The sequence below is a fragment of the Catharus ustulatus genome, chromosome 1, assembly GCF_009819885.2.
Source record: "Catharus ustulatus isolate bCatUst1 chromosome 1, bCatUst1.pri.v2, whole genome shotgun sequence".
NCBI lineage: Eukaryota > Metazoa > Chordata > Aves > Passeriformes > Turdidae > Catharus > Catharus ustulatus.
Genome location: NC_046221.1, coordinates 7,542,660 through 7,568,992, shown reverse-complemented (window position 1 = coordinate 7,568,992; position 26,333 = coordinate 7,542,660). Strand labels below are relative to the sequence as shown.

The following is a 26,333-nucleotide window of genomic DNA, read 5'->3' as shown; positions in this document are numbered from 1 at the left end:
TACTGCTAGTACTAATGAAAAAAGAGGAAGAGGGGAATGAAATCCAAGAGGCACACAGGAAGCACAATTCAATTGCTCAGCACCTGTTGATGGATGCCCAGCCCATCCCTGAGCAGCAATCAGTGCCTCAGCCAGCTCCCTCCAGTTTATTTACTGGTTCTGTGGTGAGGAATATCCCTCTGGCCTGTTGGGCTCAGCTGCCCTGGCTGTGCTCCCTCTCAGTGTCCTTGTTTGATGGCAGAGCACGGGAAGCTGAAAAGTCCTTGACTTAGGATAAGCACTGCTTAGCAACTAAAACATCAGTGTGTTACCAACATTATTCTCATCCAAAATTCAAAATACAGCCCTGTACCAGCTACTAAAAAGAAAATTACTGTGTCGAGTCAAAAGCAGGACAATAATTTCAGTGACATAACTAAGGTGTTGTTTAATTCTACAACAGGAACAAAGCAGAAGAAGAACAAAAGCTGTTAACAGAGCAGCCTCTTGCCTTGCCAAGAGCATGGTCCTCTCTTATGTACAGTCAGTGGTGTCTCAGTGCTTGTGTGGCCACAATTCCTTTGGCCTGAAGTCAGGATGGGCTCTGGTACTTTGCACTGCTGTGTATGTCTCAGTAAATGGATTGCCAGGAGTGCTTATCTGTCTTCTGCCCAACATGAATTAACTCCTGCTGGAATTAAACCCTTTGTCCTTGCATAGTGAAAAACATGTTCATGGTCAGAGGGCCAGCTGGAATGTAACTTAATAAAGTCTGAGGGCAACTCCCACATCATTCACTGCTGCAGTTAAAGTTCCATTCTGGGTAAAGAAATTAAATGTAAATAATTTTATTTCTTCTTTCATACCTTAAGGGGCAACATTAATCATCTGTGTAATTTCAGGGGAGTCAGCAGAGTTATGCTAGGCATCATACTGGCTTTTAGTCAAAGGTGCTTTGCAGTGAGCAGTTATGACAGTAATGCAATAACTTGGAGCCTGCCTCGGGGGGTCCTGCCCTCATATGGCATCTGCAGTTTTCATTTATTACTCTGATGGCAGCAAATGCTTCACACATACACACAACAGCACCTGTGATCTCTGTTACCTGTGGTCAGTCCCTGAGAAGTAAGTCTCCCTCTTGACTCTGGTGGACTTGGTGTCACAGGTGGCTTACAAACTAGAAAATTATCCACATTTCTGATTTAATATTTTAAAAAAAGTTTTAAAATACCAAAATATATTATGCCTCTGGGAGTACAGGGTATCCTGCAGTTCTGTGAATCACCTAGAATAGCAGGGCCATAGAAAAATAAGAAACTGTGCGTGGGCAGACTAGGTAAATCTAACTTAATACATGAGCCTTGGCAATCAAAGCTGCCAATGCAAGCTGTCAGGACTATGCCAGGGAGACAGATGGCACAATGACAGCAAATGGATGGGTCTCTAAAACTCAATTACCATTTCAGTTCAGACCCTTTTTCCATATGCCAAGCTGTGGAAGAGGTTTGTTTATCTTGAGCTTTATGCATTGTGACAGATAATTTGCATAGGTGTGAAGCTATAGGGAAGGCTGTTATAGTGTGAGGCTGAACATGAGTTTTTCTGTTTTGTGGTGTTCTCCAGGTTATCTTTCTGCTGCCTTGTAGGTGGCAGGTTTCTGAATCTTCATTTACATAAATCCATCCATAGTCTGGAAATGTTCTTTCAAGCTAAGAGGTAAACTTTTTATGATCTGTTTACCACATTAAGAACAGAAATCATCTCAGCTGTTTTCTGAGCCAGAAGTTCTCCAACTTTTTTTCATATACCAACTTTCATCCCCATTACATTCCCCTTGACTCCTTGTCAGTGTTTTCCATGCCCACTGGGCAACACACTTCCCTTGGCTGGAGCAGTTATTCCCAAACCTCCTCTCACTTTAACATTCAGGGCTAGTTTTGTTATTGTAACTGGTTGGTAACAGGTGCAAAAATTAAACCTCTTATGCCATCCTCAAGGATGTCTTTTCTTCCACTCCAACATCCTGATTTCCTTGTATGTCTTTGGTTGATGCCTTCTTCCCTGGAGATCTCTGAACAGCCACAGCCACATCCCCACCTGCCAAAGGAAGCATTGGCAGGGTTGTGCAGCTTTCTCAGCTAGGGTACCATCTGAGATTCATATTCACATTGTGCTTCCTTCTTCCCCCTGATTATTCAGTGTAGCTGGATGATTCCCTGCCCCAGCCTGCCCAGCTCATGCAGGTCAGCAGAACAGGTCTCAATTTAATTAAGGTAAATTCTCAGTATTTTCAAGCCACACAACATGGCAGGTCATAAGAGAAAATACAAAAGCTGTGGAATTTTGCTTATTTATATTTCATACCTGTTGCTGTGTGAGTGAGAGGTTCATACAAATGTGAGGAACTATTTACAAGTTAGAAAAGGTCAAATGGTAAGTTGTGACCACACACTTTGTGTTTGTAGCTAAAATGAGTCTGCTCTTTGCAAGAAAAGTATTTGCAAGAGAAAGTCTCCTGTAGGCTGATAAAGAGCTTGCCCCTGGATCATGGGCATGACAGCAAACTTTTCCAGTTATTTGAACAAAGACAACCATTTTTAATGGCCCCCAAACATAATTTCTCTTGTAGAATTTGACAGTATCATGTCAGAAATACCTTGTTTTGGTCCCTTCTACCACAGCAAGCACCTGATAAAGCAGTCTACTTGCTACTGCTATAAAATTTTCTGAACCCATGGGTTGTATAAATGTCTAGATGTCTCTCTGTTTTTCACAAGGTTTTTTATTAGTAGCATCATTATTTTTAACAGCCAGTATTCACTGCTATAACAGCAAAATGTTGCCAGACCTTTCTTAATTGTCTAGCACTGCATTTTATTAAAAACAGTGAATTTTTTTTTCCTAGCTGCTGATCTGTGAGTCAAGGCTGGTAGGCTGCAGCTCAGAGGTAGTGGCCCAGTGGTGTGTGAGCTGATGGCTCATCTTTTGTAGATAATTTTTCCACCTCTTCTCAGGTCATTTTCTGCTTTCAGATTTTGACTGGAGCTTTTTTCTGATTTATCAGGATTTTGCTGTAAATTTAGTAAAAAAAGCTTCTATGTTGACACTACTGAATTATTCAGGGTCTGATACGAGCACATTTAATGGGGTGTCTTCATTGAAATCATCTGCACAGAAAGTGGCTTACATAATTAAAATCTGAATCTCATTTTGGAAATAAAGAAATCACTGTTTTTTAAAAGGACTCCTCATCTGACCTGATAAAACTTCAGAACTTTCTGGGCAGACTCTCAGTGTCCTTCCTCCTCTCCACATTTCAGCATCTTCATTGTATGCTGCTGTCTCTCCATTCTCTGTTTTCCTGAGAGCTAGAGAGTGAACACAGGCAGCTTTTACAACATCTCCACTAGCAACTGACTTGGCTAGGGTTATAAATGCAAACTGCATAACCACAACCAGGAATTCAATAGAATAAAACCCCAAAGCCCACCAAGGTTTTCATGTTTTAAAGCCTTCCATCCAACATTCACACACGACATCTCCTGTCCCTTGTTTACTCCTAGCAGCAGTCTCAGCCTTGCAGAGCTGCCCACACAGACATGTGCTTCCCATCCCTCCAGTTTTGGGATCACTCCAGCCAGTCTGGCTGTGGGTGCTCAGCCCTTCTCCTGCCACCATCCCTTCTGCAGTGCAGCCACGTCTTGGTGGGAGGCTGCAAGTGGAGACCTGGGCTTGACACGTTATGAGGAAGTTGCCCAAAGAGAAATGGTCTTTCCACAGTGCCTGTTCTTCATTTCAGGGAGGTTTTCTGGTTTTGTGACAGTTGTGACTGTAAGGAACCATAAATGCTGATGTCCTTGTCCCAGGTAATCCCTCCTGCCCTGTGAGAGGCCTGCCCAAATAACACCACATTACAGCCTCACATTAATGGCAAGTTCCAAAAGAACACCACAGGTCATGGAGAGCCACAGCAGCTTCCTAAGGGTGCATCTTGCAAACAGTTACCAATAAACAACCAGCTGGACTGTGCTGCAGAGGTGAGGTTTAATGTACAGGCTGAGGCTGTGCAAACAGAGTTAGCCATCCATATGCCTAACATTTATTATACAAATTTATGGCAGCTGCTTTCTGTGAATGTCAGTGAAAGAGGTGAGGAGATAGATTTTCTGAAGCAATCTATGGCTCTAGATGAATCTCTCCTATTCATTCCAAGAAGAATTATTATTCTGAAATGTAATAAGATTTTTTTCTGTATTAAACTGAGATGTCTAAAATGTAGATATCTAAATCTTGTGGACTGCTTAGTAAATCTCAGAAAGACATTCCTATCTGGAACAAGCTTTCTTTATCTGAATAATAATAATCCTCTACTATCTTTTATATCCTTTATCACTTCAAGTGAAGAGAGACAGGCTTTGCTGTACAAAAGCAAGAACCACTCTCCAAGGTATGTTCAGTAAGCAGTCAAGGCAGCCTATTATGAGAAATTACCCTCCACAAATTTAGATACAGTAAATAATGACATATATCCTTCTATTCCTGTTGGCTTGAAATGCAAAGGGGGTTAGACCCACCTCTCTGCATGTCTCCCTTTCTGTGCACTGAGCCAGAGCAGGGGTCTGCACACAGAACCAGACAGGGTATGTAACCTCTGATATTTACCTTCTGCATGATTTATGACTGTGTGAGTTGGCTCCCAGCACACAGGAGAATCACATGGCAGCTGAGCCCTTCTGGGGAGAGCAGATCTTCTCGTGGCCTGTGATGGACCTAAATATTTGCATTGATTAGATCCCACTTTGATGCTGTTATCGTTTCATCATTAGGAGCCCTGTGTGAATCATAAATGATGAGCATGTACTATAAAGCACAGGATGTGCACGGCACTACAGCTTGATGGTGGGCATGGCAGCCTTTGGAATGTGGCCAGTGGATCCTTTTTAAGTTGGACTTATTTCAGGAACCCTTCCTCATTCATGACTGTTTCATTTCAAGTATGTGCTTTAGTCTTATCCAAGTGAGTAGGTTTGAGGATATGCTTAAAGCTAAGGTTGGGATTTTAAAGTATCCCTGACTCAGAGGCAAAGCATGGGAAATTTGTCACAAAATTTTAAGGCAAAAGGATTAGACTGTAGAGAAATATCACTACAGGGAAATCCCATTCCTTTTAGGAAAAAAAGTGTAAAAATGTATCCAGTTCTCTGACTGTAGACAACACTAAGGAAAATACTGTAATACACATTTAGAATGAATTAAATCAATTGACAGCTATCCAGCCACAGAGAAAAATAATGTAATTGTAACTGAGCAGCAAAATGGTTCTGCCTAATAGTTAAACATCACTGAGCTCCACTGTGTCTAATAAAATGCAGATCTCATTATCTGTTTGTTATGTGCATCAAGAGATAACTGTTCAAGTTGAAAAGTATAAAAATTTGATTTAATTCAGTGACATTTGGATACAAGAGGGTCAGGTTGGTCCTCTAACAAATAACAGCTTGGGGCATATGGAAAGGAGTGTAATTGCAGATAAGGCTCTAGCAAGATGAGTGGAAAATGTAATAAGAGTTCAAGGATACATTAAACAAATGCACCCTGGCCCTCACACAGCAATCACCTACGTGTGCCATAAGGCAAACAGCAAATGTAATTGACTCCCTGAAGGAAGATCATTACAGCTTTGGTGCTTGCTGCCTCACACCACGATTCCTTCTTCCATTTGCAACACTGAGCATTCAGATGTGGGAAGTCCTGGGATCCTGAGGCTGCTCTAAATTATGTAGGGAACAGAGCCAGCTCTAAATAAACCCAGAGACCTTTTAGGTGATTTCTTCTAAGATTAAGCAGGTATCTGTGAGTATCTGCCACAGTGTCAAAGATTAAAAATGCCCAACATAGACATGAATGTGGCAGAAGGCTCAGTGATGAAGGAGGAGGATGGTCCTTTAAGGAGGAGGATGGTCTTTTGAGGAGCAGGACGATCCTTTGAGGAGGAGGATGGTCCTTTGAGGAGGAGGATGGTCCTTTGAGGAGGAGGATGGTCCAATGAGGAGGAGGATGCTCCATTGAGGAGGAGGATGATCCTTTAAGCAAACAGGAGAAGCAACAAATTTGGCTTCAATAGGCCAAAACAAAAAGAAACCACTTCTTTTTAGCCTGATTCAATGTGATCACAGTTTCTTGTGTGTGGTATGGCACTTGTCCTGTTTTCCCAGTTCCTGGGCACTTTTAACCATATCTGACTGGGCTGTAGGGGTATCAGGATATGGTAGAGATGAAAGTTCTCACCAGACTTTACCAGACACTGAGTAAGGGGCCACACTGTGAACAGCCAGTTCTCAGAGAAGTTAGACCTGGAGATATAAATGGATTGTAGGCTTTCCTGGTTCAGAGATCTATCTGCTCCTATTGCAGGAGCTCTAGCATATGACAGAGCATAACCAAAACATTTGGGGACTTACAGAGCCTTTATTTCCCTGAAAGCTTCCTGTAAGCCAAAAAAGAGAATTAGAGCCAGAATTGGCCTAAAAGTACAAGCAGTTTATCTGCATTAGTCCTCATCTTAGGCTCTAATGAGAAAATCCTGACAGTGACACCTGTTTGTCTGAATCTCAACTCCTGCTTAGTACTCAAGAGTTGAAATCAATAAACTAGACATAGATAGCAAATCAACTTTATTTTTTTTTTCATTCTAGAGTGGCATACAGGTACTTAAGTAACAAATATCTCATTTCATAATGTTTCTGCATCAACACTCAATCTGTAATTACTTAAGGTGGCTCCATGGTCCTGTTAAGATTGATCAGTTAAGAACAGCAGTGGATTCATCTCTTGATGTCTTTGGATGTCTTTGGAATATTACCTTAGCTCAGAGAAGGAGTATTTGGGGTGAAATTTAAAGGCAAATTATAAGAAAAACAGACTGGAAGACCTACTGGTTTCTTCTGGCTGGTATAAGAATGCTGTCAGAACACATTTTTCAAGAATGTCAGTGTAAGTTCTTAATTTCATTTGAAAATACGTGAGAAACAGAAATCAGGTTGTTTCTACAGAAAAAAGAAGTGGAAGTTCAATCCAGCAATAATAACTAGTTGTCTGCATAGTGCAGTCACATCCATGTCTAAGCACTGAGAGCTTCCCAAAGCTGCAGCCACAAACAGGTGACAAACACATTCAGCTTCTCTGTTTGTCCTGCATCTCAGGCAGATGACTTTGTCTACCTGTGTCTGCATTTAAGGATGTTCAGCACCTGTCTTTAGCCACCCTGAAAATGCTTCTGTAAGCAGCAGCATTTGGGAAGGCCATAAAGCAGAAATGTGCTCCCAGGCTGGGGCTGCTTTTAGTGACAAACAATGGAATGATCAATTCTGCTCCCAGTGCTGCTCCAGGTTAATCCAAGTGCCCTTCTGGCCTTACACTCAGTAAGCTGGAGGAACTGCTCTGAAGGTGATGCAGTTGCTGTGAAAATACATCAACAATGAAATATTTTTCAGTAGGTTTTAGCACTAAGAGCCCATGGCTACATATGAATTTCCCTGGTGGCACAGGTGGGCTGGTGTGGCTGCTGCCCTCTGTGTCTGCTCCAGAACAGGAACCCTGAGTGGTGTCAATGTGTGTGCACAAATTTGGGGTTTTCACTCTACTCAAAAGCACAAAGCCATGAATGAATACTGGAGATCATCTCAGAGCAGTACCAGGCTCACTCTTCAAACTGTTCTATAATATGCTCTGCAATGCCACCAACTTTAGTGGCCTTTTTCTGTATTTATGCATTAATAGTGTAAAAATAATACCAGTGTTAATGTTATTTGAAGAGCATAAAAAGGATTTGGCACAAATAATGCCAAACTTGCTCATTTCTAGAAAAATTAATTTTGGTTACTTAATGTTTCATTAGTTTTTTTTCAAGCCTGTATGAATGAAAGCCCGGGCTCAAAGGAAAATCTGCATTCTCTATTGTTTTTCTGATACTAATTTACCCCCATGGAAAGCCTGTAAATGATGTAAATCTTGACAAGCTACAAAGAAGGGCTACAGGGATAATTACCCACCGTATTTCACTAACTTTTTTTTTGAAACTCAGAAAATACACAGAAATTGGTAGGTACCTTAGTTGGAGCAGAAGCAAGGACTTCTCTTGAGGTGCAAAGAATGGAGTCTATAAATTACAGTATCACTTTTATTTCTGACAAATTATTTGTTCTTTCCCAGAGAAAGAAGACTTGCATTCTTCTTTCCTGGTGCAATACAATCAGGTCCAAAACTCATGAAGAAAGTGTTCCAATGTTTTATATATATTTTCTTCATATATGTATATGTATAAGTATGTATGGGTATGTAATTTATATAGAGGTGGTTATTGGCAGTCAGAGGGAAAGACAGAGTTTGTTAGTAAAGGTGAATGAACCATTCACATTCCTAACACAAAGGAATACATCCCCTCTATTACCACTATGTCTCCCTTCTGACAAAAATATCCTTACATTAAGATGTGCTAATCAGAACATTTTTCCCCCTGTTCCTTTATGCACAGTTATAGTAAAGGTAGAACTTGCTACTTGGCACTTGCAAGAAAAAAAAAAGTAACTACTATACTAAAAAAGAAAACTGTCAAGCAAATGACAAGGCATTCTCAGTGCAGTTCTGGAATTAGAATAGAATCGAAAATGAAACTACCAGTTCCAAGGGAGCCTTTTAGGATTCAGTGTTGCTGTACAGATAATAAGAAAGTTTTTAATTATAAATCATATTTGCCATTGCATGCAGTCCCACTGAAGGAAAGAGGAAAAATGCATAGACAGCCCAAGCCAAAACAGAGCCCTCTGTGTACCTGTTTTGCACATTTTGATTCAGATTAAAAAGCAGATCTTACTCACGTTAAGCAGTGGGAATGGAGATAATGCAGGCAGCATGCCTTTGGGGATTTACAACAACTTTCCAGGCACATTGAAACTAACATCAGCTTCTGTAAAACACTGGGTACTTTGTGAAGATGTATTTTGTTGGAAAAGTAACATCTAGAGAGCCAGCTGCTACCAAACAAGTATGTATTATTAACAAAGGACTCAGAAAGCCTTCTGCTCACTGGAGTAAAACAAATATACAATTTAATCTAAGCTCCGAATTTAATTAACTACCGGATAAAAAAATCAAGCTGTTGCTTTTTCACAAGCAATTACGCCTAAATATGATATTGTAGGTGCATATGAATTTTTCATATAATCATTTGTGCACACAAATAAGGCATTTATAGAAGCAAAGACTAATTGTCTGCACAAATCTTGTCAGCTTGGCGGGCTCTCACCCCGTGCAGGCAACACCCAATACAAAATTTAGATTACAGTAATTTCACGATTATAAGTCGCACCTGATTATAAGCAATACAGAATGTGATAAAGGGTATCTATTCTATCACCATCTGTTGAGGGTTGGGGCAATGAGCCTTATCTCTGTGGGAGATATTCTGCTAATGGGCCATCCATTGAAACCAGGCAGGGCATTGTTCTTTATCCTTTCACAACTCATCCTTCCTCCAGCCAGTCATTTTCTGCTCATGGCCATTGAGTCCCACTGTGGGACTGATAAAATTACTGCATCCCATGGAAACATGCTCATGGAGTTCTCTGTACAGAGCTCTCACAATGAAGAGATCAGAGGAGTGTTTCCAGCACAGATAATGCTGTTCACACCGTTGTGGACTCTGGTGGTGACATGCATGTGTCACATTAACTCAGAGCGCTGCCACCAACAGGGACAGCACCAAAGGCCTTACCCTGCACTCCCATTTTGGAGCCCTGCGTGGTTCCTTGGGTTCTCACCCACCTGTGTGCCCCTGTGCTCCTCTGGCTCGAAGATTTGGACCTTTGATGGGCTGCTGGTCCCTGGGATGGGCTGGAAGCAGCTTGCAGAGGATGAGCTGGACTCCCCCTCCTCCCACTGTCACTCAGCTCGTGCAGATGAGCTTTACCTCCCAACCTGCCAAGTCCCTATTGAGGCTAAATACAGGTGAGCACTTTGCTCTACACCTGAGCAGCGAGACCAACCCCCTGATTTGACTTTGTTCTGTGTGCTGATCTGTGAGCAGAAGCCAGAATTTATTTCTGGCAAATTTGGGGGATATTTTTCTTGTGCTAAAACTTTTTTCTTTTGTTCAAAAATGTACTTTTTCCATCTAGTTTTCTACTCTTACAGTCCAGAAACAAGATCATACACAAACTGGAACTATTTATTTTTGTTAGAAATAGTCTAATTACTCAAATGTAAATAATTTCTTGACAAGTTACGAATGAAATACATAAAGACGTAAAAAAAATATGTTCATTGATTTAAATCCACTGCTTATTTAGAAGGTACTTAAAGGGAAAATTTGTGACTCATGGGAGTAGTCTTTTATTCTGGGAGTGGTCATTTTAAAGACAAAAAAAAAATTGTGAATAAAGAAAGCTATTTCTGTGTGAGAAGATTAGTAGCACTGCTGATAATACAACAGTGCAATCCAGTACTGAGATCTACAGAATTTCTTATCTTATTAGAACTGACAGGTGTTTAAACTGCTACCAGGCAGGTTTTTGTAGGGTTGCTGCTGTGCATTGTTTCATGGCACATAACAGAAACCCTGTTTTGGCTGTGCTGCACAGCTGGTCACCTGCCTGGCAGAGTTGGGCAGGATTCTCCAAGTCCGCCTTTCACCAAGCACAGCGCTGGGGCTCTGTCCAGGAGCTGCTTCCAGGGCTTATTCACCTGTGGGAGGGAGAGTGGGAGGGTTTCATTCTTCCCATTTCTGTCACAAGCTGTGGTTAAAGAACATCCAGAGGATTTGGGCATCCCTACCTGTGCCTCAGCAAAGCTACTTTTACTGCATTCAGGAAAAGGAGAACAGACCCAAAAGTCAATGTTCCACATCCCAGGTCAGGGCAACAACAATTTTCTCTTTGCTATACAGGACTAAATTTATAAAGCAGTTTTCTTCTGGTAAACTTATTGCAGTTAATTCTTAACCTTCCTCTTCTTTTTGACATTTTATTACACTTGCATACTGTGGACAGAACTATACTTATTGTTGGATTTTTATCATAATTAGTTAAAAACAATGATTTACCCTTAAGGATAATTAAAATTACCCTTATGAGTGGGTACTTTTTATTTGTGGAAAATTGAATTTCAATGATTTGTAATCTGACCTTCTATGTCTAGGGAATTTTAAAATTGTTGTGATTTAAAACAGCAAATTCATCTTATATTCTTCTGATTTGACTAGCTGAACAAATGGAAGATCCAGTATGGTCCCACCTGATGCTGCAATAGCTGCAACTCCAGCTGAAAGTTTGGGAAGGGGCAATGCTATGAAAAATGTGTGCAGGTTATTTGCATTATGCTGTTTGCCAGTATTAGCATAATGCCTGGTTTGAAATAATTGTAAGCCTGGAGTTGTACAGAGAACCAAAAATTATGTGACTCTGGAAAATCTGAAGGATAGGAAGGCTGGAGGAACTCATTAGGATAACAAGAAAATAGGCAGAGAAGGGAAATCAGGAGGACAAACCCTTGAAGGACAAAACTTTGGTTTTCTTTGTGTGGACTGGGAATATGTGATGGTGTGGGGGCTTACAAATAAGAAAAGTATTCCTACAGGAAAGAACAATTTAGCGATCACACTGAGAAAGATGAATCTATGTAATAAATGACATCAGGAAGAGGAAAGAACTGAGAGAAGAATGTGGAACAGAAACCTGAGCGATAGCTATATTTATCAAAGAAAAGAAGTGAAAATTACCAGTGCTGGAAGATGCAGATGATTGCAGAGGCAATGAAATCCAACAGGAAAGGAAGCTCAGGAAGCAGTGGTGCTAATGAAATCTGGTAGATCAAGAAGAATATGAAAAACATTTTGCTGCAGGTGAAGGAAGATTTTGGTCAAAGTAGTTTAGTTGAGTGTGAAAATGCCAAAATGGATCAAAGGAGTTGGAAAGAGTGAAAATGATGGAACTAAGAAAGCAAAGGCTGGACATGGCAGCCTGGAGAGAGGTTTTAAAGGAAAGCAGAGCTCAGAAAAGTATTTTCAAAGACAGTCCAGGAAATACACGGCACAGAAGAAAATTAGCCTAAACAAGGATTATTAGAAAACACAGAAAGTGGGATGAGAATATGAATTGTTGGAAGAAAGGGATAAATTGATTTAAAATCAGATGTGTATTTCTACTTCTTTTCCTTCCCCACAACAAGTGTACTATATTAGTTAAGAACTTTTTAGACTTTATTAGGACTCGATTTGCACTTTAAAAAGTAAATTTCATTGGGAGGGTGGGCAAAAAAGTAAAACCTTCAAGCAAATGTTCTTTCTGGAGTGGAAAAAGAACAGATGATGGGTTGGGTATTTCTTATAGTTGGAGCAGAAGGGGAACAATGCCATGTGGAGATCCAGGGGACCTTTATCCAGCAAAATTTTATCCAGTAGAATAAATGATTTGAAAATTGATTTATAGTTTCAAGAATGACATAGGTAAAAAAAAAAATACAGTTTCCTCCTGAGAAAGTGAGACAGGCCTTGCAGGCAGGAGGGAAACACTAAGTGCCCTGTATTTTTATTTCAGTAAATTTATTTCAGTATTGCAATGCCATCTCTAAACATTGTTCCGTGTATGGGAGAGAAACATTGTCCACATCAAAGTATTGTGAGGGGGTCCAAAACTCCTTTGGAAAGCAGAGTGCTTTTTATATAGATACAATTATATTATCTAATATTTGTATTTTAAACATCCCTGTCAATGCAGCAATGTTTAAAATACACGACATGAAGCAGGCTCTGAAAGTGCTCGTTTCTTTCTGTTGACTATAACTTATGTAAAGTGATAATTTGTGTTTTCTGTTAGGTAAAATGCATCCCCCTCTAGGTGCGAGCAATTCGCTATCAATGCAGATGGATGCTTTGCAGTTTTTGAGGGAAAATGCCCTATTTCGGTGGGTCTCGATGACCTGACAGCTGTTTTCCAGCCTCAGCGGGTGTACGCTATGGTTTAGGAGCAGCCGGTGTGTGGAATACACACCATTGCCATTGGCTGCTGCGGGCGGCGCAGGGGCCCGGCCGCCATCGCCGCGTCCCCTCACGGCGGGGCCGGGGGCGGGGCCTGAGGGGGCGGAGCCCTGGGGGCGGGGCCTGGGGCGGGTCCCTTCCCTCCCCCGTTCCCTCCTCCCGCCAATGGGCGGGGCCGGGTATCCCCGCTGCCCGCCTCTGTCGTTCGGGCCGAGTCCATTGCATCCCGCGCGGGGGGAGCTCCGGACCCAGAGCTGGCTGCCGGTGCGGTTCGGGGAAAGAGGCAGGAGCAGGGATAGCGCCTGTGGATCAGAAGCGGGCGCGGCCCTGCAGAAGCCGTTGTGGCTGATCGGGCGGGGGGAGGTGCTTTGTGGGGGTGGCTCTCACCTCCCGCTTCCACCCCCCCTACGTCCTGGCGGGGAATGGTGTGTCCCGCAGCGCGCGCCTTGCTCGCGCGGTTCGGCGGCTCCGCGGGGGGAGGGGGACGGGAGAGACCCGGGCCCCGGCGGGTTTTCTACAGTGAGCGCGGGGAAATAGTGGGCAGGGGGGGACCGCCCGCTGCTGCCGTCCGGGACCATGTTGGCGGACGACGAGGAGGAGCTGAAAGTCCCGGAGGAGATGTTCAAAGACGTCAAGTTCTTCGTGGTGGGAGACATCGACCCCAAGGTACCGGGTCATCCCATCAGATCATTCCCGCCTTCCCCTTCGTCTCCCCCCCCTCGGCGGGGGGGGCACTGTGGAATCGTCCGGCTACCACGCGCGGGCTCGAGGCTCGCGCCGCCTCACGGGGAAAGGGCGGGAGTGGGGGGGAGCGCGCGCCTGAGGGACCGGGAGGGATGGCTGGGGGGGGAGGGGAGGCGGCCGGTCCAGATCCCGGTCCCGATCCTGGCCCCGATCCCGGCCGTGCCCGCGGGAAGCGCCGCCGCCGCCGCCGCCATGGGAGCCGCGGCCCCGCCGCGCAGGCCCCGCCGGAGCCGCCTGAGCGGAGGAGGAGCGGGCGGAGGGACTTCCTGTGCCGGGCCGGGCCGGGCGGGCAGCGGGGCCAGCGGCCGCCGCTCCTGCGGCTGGAGCGCTCGGCAGGCCCGGCCCCTCCCTGCGCCCGGTTCCGTGCGGGTACACAGGGACAGGCCGTGGGGAAGGTTCGTCACGGGGGGCCGGTCTGGCTCTTCCCTCCCACACAGCCCTTCCCGCCTTGGCGCGGCCCCGAGCACGGCCCTGGTACCGCCCCGGGCTGCCGGGTGCGCTGCTGGGGTAGTTCAGGCCGGGGGCCGCCCGAGCCTCTCGCCGTGCCTTAGGGCAGAGCCCTGCGTAATGCCGGTGGCCTTGCAGTGAATAACACCCGTGGCGGCCGAAGGTGATTGAAACAAAGTTTCACTGGCATGGCCAATTAGTCCGGGGTTTGAAGTGCCCCATACTGAGCTTTTGGACAGCAGCTTCCTGCAAGCAGGTTACTGCGTGCTTCGCACTGAAGTTAGAGTCGCTGCCTCTGTGGTATTTGCTGCAGTGAAGTCTTAGTTCAGCGCTGGGTACCTTTAGCCTCCTGTTCTGGCACTCACTGAGCCTCCTGTGCCTGCAGGTGACCTGGAGACACAGGCACCAGCCTGTTCAGATGGTTTTCATGCCTAATAAATACAGTCTAGGAAGAATGCAGTTAAAGATCAGGATAAAAACTTCTTTAGACAGGTCTCTAGATATAAAATTCAGTTCTTTGGACATAAAATTTTTGATAGTGGCTTCGCTCTCAAATAAGAAATTCATGCACTTAGCAAAAACCCCTACAGCAGCAATGCTAGCATTATGTGTATGAGGCTGAGTGCAAGAATCCTGTGGCACTCTTGTACACCATTTGTCATAAAAGTAGTGTCCTGAAAGGCCTGTTCTTAGTTGTGTGTTAATGTGGGAGGACAATGAGCAGACTCCCCATAGAGCAAGTAGACAAACACTCTCTTAAACTGGTTTTCTTTCTCACGTTAGATTTTATTCTTTGCAGTCAGAGTCATTGTCTGCAGTGGGCTTTGATTTGCTCCAAATTCGGTTCACTGAATTTTCTTGGCCTGGGAGGCAGAGCTGGGTGAGAGTGAGGAGCTGGGCTGGGCTGAGCTGAGCTCAGGGCCAGCTCCTGGGAGAACCCTCTGTACCAGCTTAAGCCCAGCTGGCAGCTAAGCACAACACAGCTGCTCTCTCACCCCCACCCCTACTCAGTGTAATGGGGAGGAGATTCAAAAATGAAACTTGTGGGTTGAGACATAAAAAACAGTTTAATAATTGAAAACCAGGTAAGGTACAGTGGTAACAGTAAATAATAATGTAAGAAAAAGGGAAAGAAAGAAAACTCCAAGCAAGTGATGCACAATACAGTTGCTCACCAGCCACTGACTGATGCCAGACTTCATTCCTGACCCCAGATCAGTCCTTCTTATGGGTAACTCCCCCAGTTTATATACTGGGCATGACATGCTTTGGTGTGGAATATCCCTTTGGAAGTTTGGGTCACCTGTCCAGGCTCTGCTCCCTCCCAGCCTTTTTTGTACCTCCTCACTGGCAGAGCATGAGACACAAAAAAATAGTCCTTGGCTTAGGATGAGCAGAATTTAGCAACAACCAAAACATCAGAGTGTTACCAGCATTATTCCCATTCTGAATCCAAACTACAGAGCTGTAGCAGCTGCTGAGAATAAATTAACTCTTATCCTTGCTGAGACCAGGACCCTCCTGTGAGGGTCTTCTGTGGTACCCTGGGGCACCTGAGGATGAGGAGCATTTTTCAGGTGTGTTTTGAGCCAAGACAGAATGCAGGAATTGTAAATCAAACTCAAACAGTTCTTAGAGTGAAATTTGTCCCATTACTGATATAAAAATTACAGATATATTTGGCACCTTTTACTATTTCATATACATGTGGATGCCAGCATGATTTTGCAAAGAATTTCCTCCTTTGTCTTCTTGGGAGGAGCATGCTTTGATCAGCTTAAATTTCTAAATGGTTTCACAGAAAACCAGTTACCTAATAAGTATTAAAACAGACCTGGCACAAGAGAGTACACAAATCAGAACAAATCCAAGACTAAGGGGGCAAAAAGTAATTTATTCAGGTGAAAAACTGCATACCCACTGCCTATTAAAGCATGTGCAGCATAAATTGCAAGGGAAACAAAAGTCTGGAATTGTGCCGAGGTGTTCTTTGGCAAATGAGGGAGAATTAGGCTGGCTCTTAATTCCAGATCCATTCCATTCTATTGGTGCATTTTGCTCCTCACACCTTACTGAGGGTGATGAGTAGATGTCAGCTACTCTTTTTCTTTTAATAAATACTCTTCTGCTTTCCTCAAACAAAAATCCAAACTGCTGTGTTTTGGAAACACCAGTTAAAATCAGTATTTCCTTCAGAAAGAGATAAAAAGTAATGCAATGCAGCACAAGGTCTTTGGACAGGAAATTTGGGTTTTAGTTATCTTGCTTTTTTATTTTTTTAATGCCCATTGTCTTACTTCTTAATTTTGAACTATTCCTCTTATTTCTTCCAACACAGATTTTAGTGGGAGAGACCAAGATAAAATTTTTATTCCCCCCACCAAAAAGGCATTTCCTTTAATGTGTATATACCAATACTTAAGATGCAGGATTTTTACAATGTTCATATTGAGGCTTTTCAGGATTTTCTAGTTACAGGTATATGATTGAAATCAGTGTGAGTTCTTTAATTGTGCCAATACAACTTTTCAGTCCAGGCACTATTTAATGTGAAGAAGTTGTGTATTCTGAGAGGAGTTCTGAAGTTGACATGAGCTAAATTAGGAAGAGTCTTTTTCATGACACGTAAAATAATCAAATACATTATTCCTTATCACAGTGTTTAAACTACTGCCTGAAACCAGTGAAACTTTTTGTATAAGCAGACACTTCACACAAGTTCTGTAATGCAACATTGTTTTGATATAAAAAAAAATCATACTTTTAGCACATTATTTATAGCTTCTTTCTGATGCTGTCAGATTTGGTTCTCAGTTTTCATGACGTTCACTCCTTTTTTTAGCCTTCCCCTAAATGAGCAGTTGAATGGGATTGTAACTCAGGGAGAGCTGTGTGAGACAAGGAGCTCATGTGCTGAGACTCTTCTTAAACACCTTCTGTTTTCAGAAGTGCTTGGTTTGGATTTAGCTTCTTTCTTTTTGGAATGATAACATCCTGTGTTTCTCTACAGTTAACTGGATTTCATGCAGGAAGTTGTATCCTGATTTAGGAGATGGGTGTGCAAAATGGAAACATTCACTCCTGTTTCTGGCAGCGGTGACAAGAGCAGCAAGCTCATGATCAATTTTCTTGGATATTTGAGAGTAATTCTTTTGGTAATATTCATCCATTGCAGAAAAAAAAAAAGTTGGCTTTTGTTTTCTGAAATAGAGTTTTAAAGTCAGGTACTTCAGTCAGGAAGTGCCAAAATCGCCTCCTCAGTGAGTGGTCATTTTTCTATCCCTGTTTTTCTGCTTGGCAGAAATGCTTTGTGAAATAGCTTGATGTTGTGTTTTGAGAGTCTCTTTTTCAGTGCTGCTTGTCCTGGTGAGTGTACACAGTAGGGAGTAATTGCTTAAGGACCAATTAATTAATTAATATTTTGTTTGATTAATGTACTGCCTTGCTCTCTGCTGTTCACTGCTGTGGGCAGAGCATCCTGTTTTGAAGGGAATGTCCCCAGCAGGTTTGCAGGGATAGGCATCTGTCCCTGGCAGGTTTTGGAAGATGAACATCACACCAGGTTTGTTCTAAATAATTTTTTCTGAATAATAAAAGGGAAATGAAATAACGATCTTAAATGGCATTTTTAACTTTTGAACTCTTTTAGACCACAATATTTTAAAGCATTTTTCTCTTCCTCCCCTCTATACCTTGTCTGTTACCTTCTTGGATCAAATGAAAGTCACTTTTTTTTGGGCACAGGGCTGCATTCATCACACAGATCTCTACTGCAGAGCTGAGAGAACACTGAACTGTTGAAACAGCATGTGCTGTTTGGGCCTTGCAAAGCTGGGAGTGAGGTGTGCTTTGGGAGATGTTTTGCATTCTCAGGACAGAGCAGTAATGTTTTTCTCAAATAAAAGTTGCTAAAAATTGTTGAAATCTCCCTGTTCTCTTTTGGGTTTAGGTTATCCAACTTCTGAAAGCTGGGAAAGCAAAGGAAGTTTCTTACAATGCACTGGCCTCACATATTATTTCAGAAGATGGGGACAATCCGGAAGTTGGAGAATCTCGAGAAGTTTTTGATCTCCCTGTGGTAAAGGTGAGTGACTCATCCATGATAATGTCAAAGTACTGACATAGATGCTTCATTGTTACAACAAAATATTCATCTTTGGATGATGACCAAATAAAACATGTCATTAAAAATCTTACATTCTTGTTACACAAACTTTTATCCTGACTTGCAGACTTCTGTTACAATTCTGTTCTCTTCCTCCTCTTGTTGCTCTGTATGTGTCAGTGGTGTGGATATTTTTCAGATTTGATTTTTTCAGATTTTTCTTTCAGTCATCTGTGAGATGATGTCCTGTTAGTTCTACTTTATAAATACTTTTGAAGGAAAGGTTCTTACAAGCTTCTGGCAGTGGAAAACCTCAATTTAGAATAAGTAGTAGATTGCTGAAGGTTTTTTTTTAAAGACAGATAATTGGCAAAGTTCAAAATGATTTTGTTGATTCTGCATATATGTATTATGCTAATTATGGACTATAGGAATTTGTAGAAAATGAGGCTTTTTTTCCCTCCATATTTTAGGTTTTTTATGGGTTTTTTTAGTATTTTTTTCTTTCTTTCTTACACTGGAATTACCAGTGTTTTGTTATTACCTTCCAATAGCAGGGTATTTTTCAGTGAAGAATTATAGACTTCATCTTTGAATATGTGCACTTGTTGCTCTGGAAGTTATGGGAGAGATTAGAAGAAATAACACTAGAATTTCACTGCTGATACCTTTGGGTACATGATTTTGGGTTATTTTTTCCATACAGGTATAGGTGGCAGTGGAGCATTTTGATAAGTTTTGTCATGAGAGTTCACCTGATCACCTGACAGTGTAAAGCTGTGAATTAACTCTAAAAAATGAAAGGTACTTGGCTTGGGACCCTTATGATTAGAGAGGTTGTGCTGGTTCGTATTTAATTCCTTTTTCTGAAGTGGCTTTTGGTGTAATTTTAACTTTATAAACAAGGAAACTGCTGCCATTTTTAGGAGAAAGAAGGGTATCAACATCGTAGAGAGCACTTCCTGCTTTCTAATGCCACTCAAATAATTTAATTTGCTTCATAACTGCCAACTCATTTGCCTGATAAGAGCAAATCTTTCACTAATGTCACTTGACATGACCTGAAAACATCACAGCATGATCTGTAATCAAGAAGATCAGACTAAATATTAAAGGGACTGGAAGTTGGAGGCAAAGGTAGCTGGTTGTAGGGAAAAAGGCAGATAAAAACTTAAGGGAGGGAAATATCCTTTTTTGTTCCCCCTGAGGATTGAAGAGTAAGAAGTTAAGTGTTCTTAGCTATTTTTTGTATTATGCCTTGTAAGGGAAGGAGAATAGCAAGATCTGGGACACAATAAACATATTTGCCACAATACATTTTTTTTGTTTGTCTTTTGAGGAAAAGTAATTCCATACTGAATGTGATGTCACTCTTTGTCCATTCTTCCTTATATGCTGCCCTGGGACCAGAGTCCTACATCTCCTCCTTTTGCTGCCACCTTCCTGTGTCCCTTTGAGCCCTTCTGTCCCAGAACACTGTCAGGCTGCTCAGCAGCTACTGCTCAGCAGCCAGCATTGTTCTGTCTTTAGAAAACTCCTTCTGTGTAGGGCTGTGGTTCTTCCCTCCTTGGTGATGAGTGTAGGGTGGGATTATCTGAATGATTTCTTCCTACGAGCAAGAATTGCAGAAAGAGAGAGGATGAATAAATACTGTAAATACTGAGAGAAGGGGGTTGCTGCACAACCTTTGAGCTGTCTTCATGTGAACACGTGCAAATAAATGAAAAGTCTTTTTTGCAGACTTAGTGCAATGTCTGTGAAACACTTAGACTTCCAAAGCTGGGAAGCATACATTAAAACTAGCATGAACTTGGGAGGTAATTCATATTTTGTGCATGTAGACCAAGGATTGTAATGTCTAGTGGTTTTTGTTTTTTTCAGCCTTCCTGGGTGATCTTGTCTGTTCGCTGTGGAGCTCTTCTACCGTATCCTTTTAAGTTCAAAATTCTGTGGAAAGCATGTTAAAATTGATACAATTGAAGGATTCAAGATTGTTTCAAATAGGTACTGCTTAAACTTCTGAAATGATCTCTTGTGTTTTGCCTGCCAAGGCTGCAGTGTGCTTGGAGCTTCTTTGTGTTCAGTTTTCCTGTCCCTCTGCCTATTTTGTACTTCATAGGCACTTAGAGGACAGCTGTTACCAAATGGAAAACAAGAGCTGGTAGGTACAGGAATGCAGTGTTAGGAATTCAGGCCTCAATGTGCTTCAGAGATTCAGAATTCCTGTTTTATACCCAATAGTTTAAGGTGCCTTTGCCGCTTGCTGTGTTTCTGTGCTGTAGTCTAGGCTAGTGATCTTGGTGATTTGTGTCTGTATATAATAAATGTGTTTATTATGTGCTTTCATCATCAGGATGAGTGTTTAGTTGCTTACGTTACACATCTGAAATTTCTCCCAGTCCATGAGGAGTGTTCACAAAAAAAAAGCTTGGAATTAGCCACATTTTCAGGCTTAAGTACCTCACATTTCATTATTGATGTTCTTTCACATGAAGAAGTTGCACTATTAAAAAATTTGTCTTCCATCTGCAATCAGAGTTTTTTAAAAGAGTACTCTTAAGAGCTGACGTTACTGGATACCCAGAAGAGAAATAAACAGACGAAACAACAGAATGATGCAGTCCATAACTAAATTGTAGCTATAAATGTGGGAATGTAGCTCTCAATGGCTGTTGCTCAGGAAGTCTTTATTGTGGTAACATTGGAATGGCCAAATGAAAAGAGCAGGTCTCAGTAGTGTCTTGTTCTTCCGTTGCATGGAATACGGAAGTTTGGTACACCTGTCAGCAATAAATGTGTCCTTGGACCTTTGACTTTCTAGCGCTTCATGTCCTTAGAACATGATGGGTTTAGGTTTTACTCTGAGCCTTATTGTGCTCACTAAAATGGGTTGTTAAGTCTTTACTTCATTTTATCCTCTTTCAGTCTCTTTATGACTTCTAGTGTAGTGACATCTGGCCTTTCATTAGGGATTTAGGTACTGCCATAATGAAAAAAATACAGTTGTTAATAGGAATAGCTTAGTTTTTCCAACTGATTGCTTTTGGACCCAGTTTAGGCAGAAGTTTGAGATTCTGCATTTTTGTGTTTAGTTTGTGTTTTAATTTGGTCATGCTCAGAGTGGTCATTGAATTTTTGAAGAACCAAGTCCTAGTTACTCCTTGTGTCAGTTAGACATTAGGATCTAATAAGAGCCTTAAGGATTTTATGTTGCCTTACCAATCCTGGTGCTTATTTGATGGGCATTTGTCTGTCAGTTGCTAAAGGTAAAGTTTAATATAGAAAGATTTAATACAATATAAAAGTTCAGTAGTTTTGTCTGTTTCTTAGTGAAAGTTGTTTACACCAGAGGGAACTTAAGATGGTAGAGAGTTCTCCCATGCCCTGCTCACTGATGTGTGCAAAGTCTGATTAACCTGCAGTGGAAGGGAAGTAGCAAAAAAATGAAGCTGGAAGCAGATGTGGTGAAGAAGGAAAAAGAGTTTAATGTGTGAAAAGCTTGGCTATAATGCCGTAAAGAGGGCTGGCAATTTCTTTAGCAGCAAAAGCAAGAATGAGGAGGGTGTGTTTTTCAATGGTCTTGTATAGATGAAAGAGAGTCACAGCATTTCTGAGCTTTTGTTGATGGCAGGAAGAAAAGTGAGTTTTGCTGTATTCCTCTGTTTGGTTTTATTGTTATGCTGCTTGTAACTTTGTAAAAAGAGTCCCTTTCACTCTTGTTCTTTAGAGAGTGCAAGCTCCAGGCAAACCTCTTAAAAGTTAAATCCTAACTGTTTCTGCTTCATGTGCTAGCAGTAGGTACTCAGGCAGGGAGTAGACACATGTACACTTTTGAAAGATCCAGTACTGAATTTCTGCCTTGCATGAAACAGAGAACAGTTCAGGATGTTCATCAGGCTTGAAGTTCTGAGGTATTCTGGGTTATGGCAGTAATTTATTCTAAGGTGCTCTCAGCTTTGTCATCAACTCGCTGTGTGCTGTCTCTTCTGGGCCACAAAATGTGAGTGTTGCTGGTGCATCTGTCACCATCATGGGGAAAATAATTTTGTTTCATTTAAAAATTCTCAGTGCCTACAAGTGACACAATGTACACCTGCTTCTGTTGTCATTTTTTTCCTGACAAATGTGCATGGATCTCAAACACAAGATCATATGAAAGTGTGGAGAAGTCTGAGGGTCTGTCTTTCCCAGGTCAGCTCTGGTTTAGAGTGTTACCAGAATTGATCATGATATTGCAGGTGTCCTGATTCAGTTTGTACATCAGGTTTTTTTCCTTGATGCATAAAGTTTAATTGCAAACAGACAATGTGCTTTCAAATATAAAAGTTTATAAATATAAATATAAAAGTTATTGAATGGTCAGATTCTTGGTATTATCTGAGAAGTACTGCATAGACTGTTTAATTTCCTTCTAGTGTTCCCCAGGAAACTCATGTAATTATTTTGCATCCTTGACACCTGCTTTCCAGTGTAAATGGCTTTTCTCCAGAATCATGTCAGATCTTTTTTGGAGTCACTGCTTGTCTCTCTCAGGTAAGAAGTGAATTATATTTCAGTGTACTCCAATGTCCATTGTATGTGGGATGTTTGCTTTTTTGGGGAGAGATACCAGTTTTTCTGTTGTACTATGACTTTTTTTTTCTCTTTGTTTTCTCTATCTCTGTGCAGGTTAAAAATGACTTTTGAATGGTTTTTCTTGTTGTGTGTGTTTGTCACCCTTTTTTCTCTCAAACTTTCTTGCTAATTTGGTATTTAAAAGTGCTAGGTAATACATCAGCCAGCCTTGTAAATGATGTGTTGTGGGTTACTAAGATTCTTGCAGCTGAAAACAGCTGGGTGCACAGAACTGAAAGGCTTTTCTACCTTCCTCTTAGGTTTCATCTGAAGACCGAAGTACGCTGTGGGCTTTGATTACTTTTTATGGAGGGAATTGCCAGCTGAGCCTCAATAAGAAATGTACTCATTTGATTGTGCCTGAGCCAAAGGGGGTAAGAGTTTATTACATGTACAATTCTTGTGGTAGCTCTCATTTGCTTTCAAATAGTCAAAAATTTTCCATCTGCCTGAAGTTAGAATTCTTAAGACTGTTCATTAACAATTAAATTCAGCAAAATTAGGCGTTGCAGCTATTCAATTTGTAGATATTTTCTGAATGACTTTAAGCCTGATTGATTCAAAAGATGTCCAATTTCACACCGGTATTTGAATTCCTGTTTGAATAAAGAATTCTTTATCTTCTTTATCTTAGCCAAATTTTGATATGTCACAGTCATTAGTGGTTGTGATTTGTTAATCACAGATACAGAATCAGTGAAGAAAAATGAAGGACAAAATTGAAATACTGAAGAATAAAACATGGACTGGCACTGGGAGAAGAGAAAGTGTGGCTATGGAAAATGAATGCTTGTCCTTCTTTAAAATATAGAGACCTTTGTAGGGCTGAACTCTTTTGTGTGTGTGTTGGTTTTGTTTTTCTTGTTTTATGAAGTCCTTGATATTTTTTCTGTGGACTGTTTAGAAGGGTGTATTGAGCACCATTCTAGTTGTCCCTTTCATCACAATAAAATGTAATTCTTAGACAAAGCTTTGCTACCTAAAATTCTGTTTGTAAGAGGCAATGAAATACATTAAGAGTCATACTTCAATATCTCACCCAAAAGCTTAAATTATAAGCTTTTTACAGCAAAGGATGTTGTATTTAGCTTGCCAGTCAAGAAACTTAAAGAGATATTAGCATTCCCTTTCTGAAGGGTACAAATATTTTAATGCACACAATCATTGAATGGGAACAATTTTATGGGATTATTACTTTTTGCATCCAGTCCTGGTGATCTGAACACTACAAGGGAAGCTGCAGCATTTTTTAAGGAGAATGATTCTGTCACTAGGAAAACTTATGTGATTGCTCTGACTAGACACAGGATGGTAAAACAAGATTGTTAATAATTCTCACCAGAATGAAGGAATAAAATCTTGTGTTGGCAAATAAGCTTGATTTCATTTCTAATCTCTTTATTGTGTGTGAATGACAGTTTCATTGTAGGAAATAACTCCAGAGAATCACTAAATTAATTTCCTCTGAATGTGCTTGTTGTTAATTTATGTTGTTTGACATAAAAGAAAATACCAGCTCAATCATTTCTAAGCACTAGATCCTGAAATAGGTTTCAAATTTTTGAAAGGTTTATTTTTTCTGTACTGTTTTGATGTATGTCAGGGGTTACATTAAAGAGTATATTCAAAATAAATAGAACACTGATTCTGTGTCTACTCTATTTATTAGGAAAGGAAATGTGAATCTTTAAAATTAAAGCTGTATTCCTGCTGAAATACTTTTTTTTAGCGATCAGCTTTTAAATATTTGTCTGTGCTTTATTATGAAATTGACTTTTCCCCAAATGCTTTTTCATAGTGGAGCTTGTTTTTTTCACTTTTTTTAAATTCTTTTTTTTAATAGTTGAATAAAACATAAGCTGTATTTAGAATTGCTGTAATGTCTTCCTAACATCATGAACATTTTAATATTGACCATGATGTTCGTCACTGCTGGGTTGGAATATTTTAGTGATTGGGTTAGAGAAGAATTTTGTAAGTGAAGACGCTCATCTTCCACAGCTGTGCCTTCTGAGTCCTTTATAGAGTAAATGTGGAGAATTTGGGGGTTTTTTTTGTTTTAATCTCTTGGAATTTGTGGTTCTACACTGTATGAAGTCCTGTGGGATCTGGGTGAGATCACCCTCTGGTATTTGACAACCTCCTTGTAATCTCTCTCTCCATGCTCTAGCCCTCATCTCAAAGAACTTATTTGTGATTCTTTTGTCTTTAAATTAATTTTCTTTTCCCCCCAGGAAAAATATGAATGTGCTTATAAACGGGACAGCATTAAAATTGTGACCCCAGACTGGGTACTGGATTCTATAGCTGATAAAAGTAAAAAAGAAGAGACTCCTTATCATCCTCGTTTAATTATATATGAGGAGGAAGAAGAAGAGGAGGAAGAAGAGGAAGAAGCAGAAAATGAAGAACAAGATTCACAAAATGAGGCTAGTACTGATGAAAAATTATCAAGCCCAGCATCTTCTCGAGAAGGATCACCTTTGGGTGATCAAGCTTTTTCACCAAAATCTACTACTGCTGATAAGGCAAAAGGGGAACTGATGTTCGATGATTCTTCCGATTCCTCTCCAGAAAAGCAAGAAAGGAATTTGAATTGGACACCAGCTGAAGTCCCACAGGCATCTGCAGCAAAGCGTAGGTTGCCTCAAGGGAAGGACTCCGGGTTGATTAATTTGTGTGCCAATGTCCCACCAGTGCCAGGTAACATTTTGCCTCCTGATATGAGAGGCAACCTCATGGCTTCAGTGCAAGGTGCCCAAAGTTCTGACCGCCAGGAAATGATGGCCACGTGGAATCCAGCCGTGCGGACGTTAAGGAATATTACTAATAGTGCTGATATTCAGCAGATTAATAGACCATCAAATGTAGCACATGTAAGTGTTGGATTTTTAATTTATAAGCTATTGGACTTTTTTTTTAGGAGCTATAGTGTCCAAGAACTTCAGTTTCCTTTTGCTGTTCTTAAAATACCTAAAGTTATTACTTCCCCTTATTGCTTAAAATTGTGGCCAAATTCTTATTTTCCCATAATAAGTAACTTAATTTCTAGCAAGTTCACAGAATGCATTTGGAAAAAAACATTTGGAAGAGTAAAGCTATGTATAACTACAGTATGGTTTAGATTTTCAGTAAGGACTTCTTGGTAAGAAAGGGAGAAATACTAATTTAGAATTATATTGCTAGTTCAGGAAACCTGGTTTCCTTTCCTTCTAGCTTCTCAGTCAGTGCAAGGAATTATTTATGCCATAAACACATTAAACTGTGAAACTGATTGTTCCCACAGTAGGTTCAGTTCTATTCTGCATTGTTCTGCTGGGCATTGTTAGACTGTTATATAGTATACATATTATGATGGAGAAGTCCTAACTTACACTTTCTTATGCCACTTGTGTAGCTGAAATAATTGCAGAT

The 26,333-nt window shown here is 41.1% G+C and overlaps 1 protein-coding gene across 1 annotated transcript in view; it reads left to right on the top strand.

Annotated features, from left to right (window-relative positions):
- Positions 1–13,350: 13,350 nt before the first annotated feature.
- Positions 13,351–26,333, top strand: part of PAXIP1 (PAX interacting protein 1) — a 32,489-nt gene continuing 19,506 nt past the window's right edge. The window contains exons 1-6 of the mRNA XM_033072845.2: positions 13,351–13,675; positions 18,150–18,284; positions 20,187–20,230; positions 22,775–22,838; positions 23,180–23,293; positions 25,154–25,795. Coding sequence (XP_032928736.1) covers positions 13,586–13,675; positions 18,150–18,284; positions 20,187–20,230; positions 22,775–22,838; positions 23,180–23,293; positions 25,154–25,795 — 1,089 coding nt within the window. The 5' untranslated portion in view covers positions 13,351–13,585. The remainder of the gene's footprint in view (positions 13,676–18,149; positions 18,285–20,186; positions 20,231–22,774; positions 22,839–23,179; positions 23,294–25,153; positions 25,796–26,333) is intronic.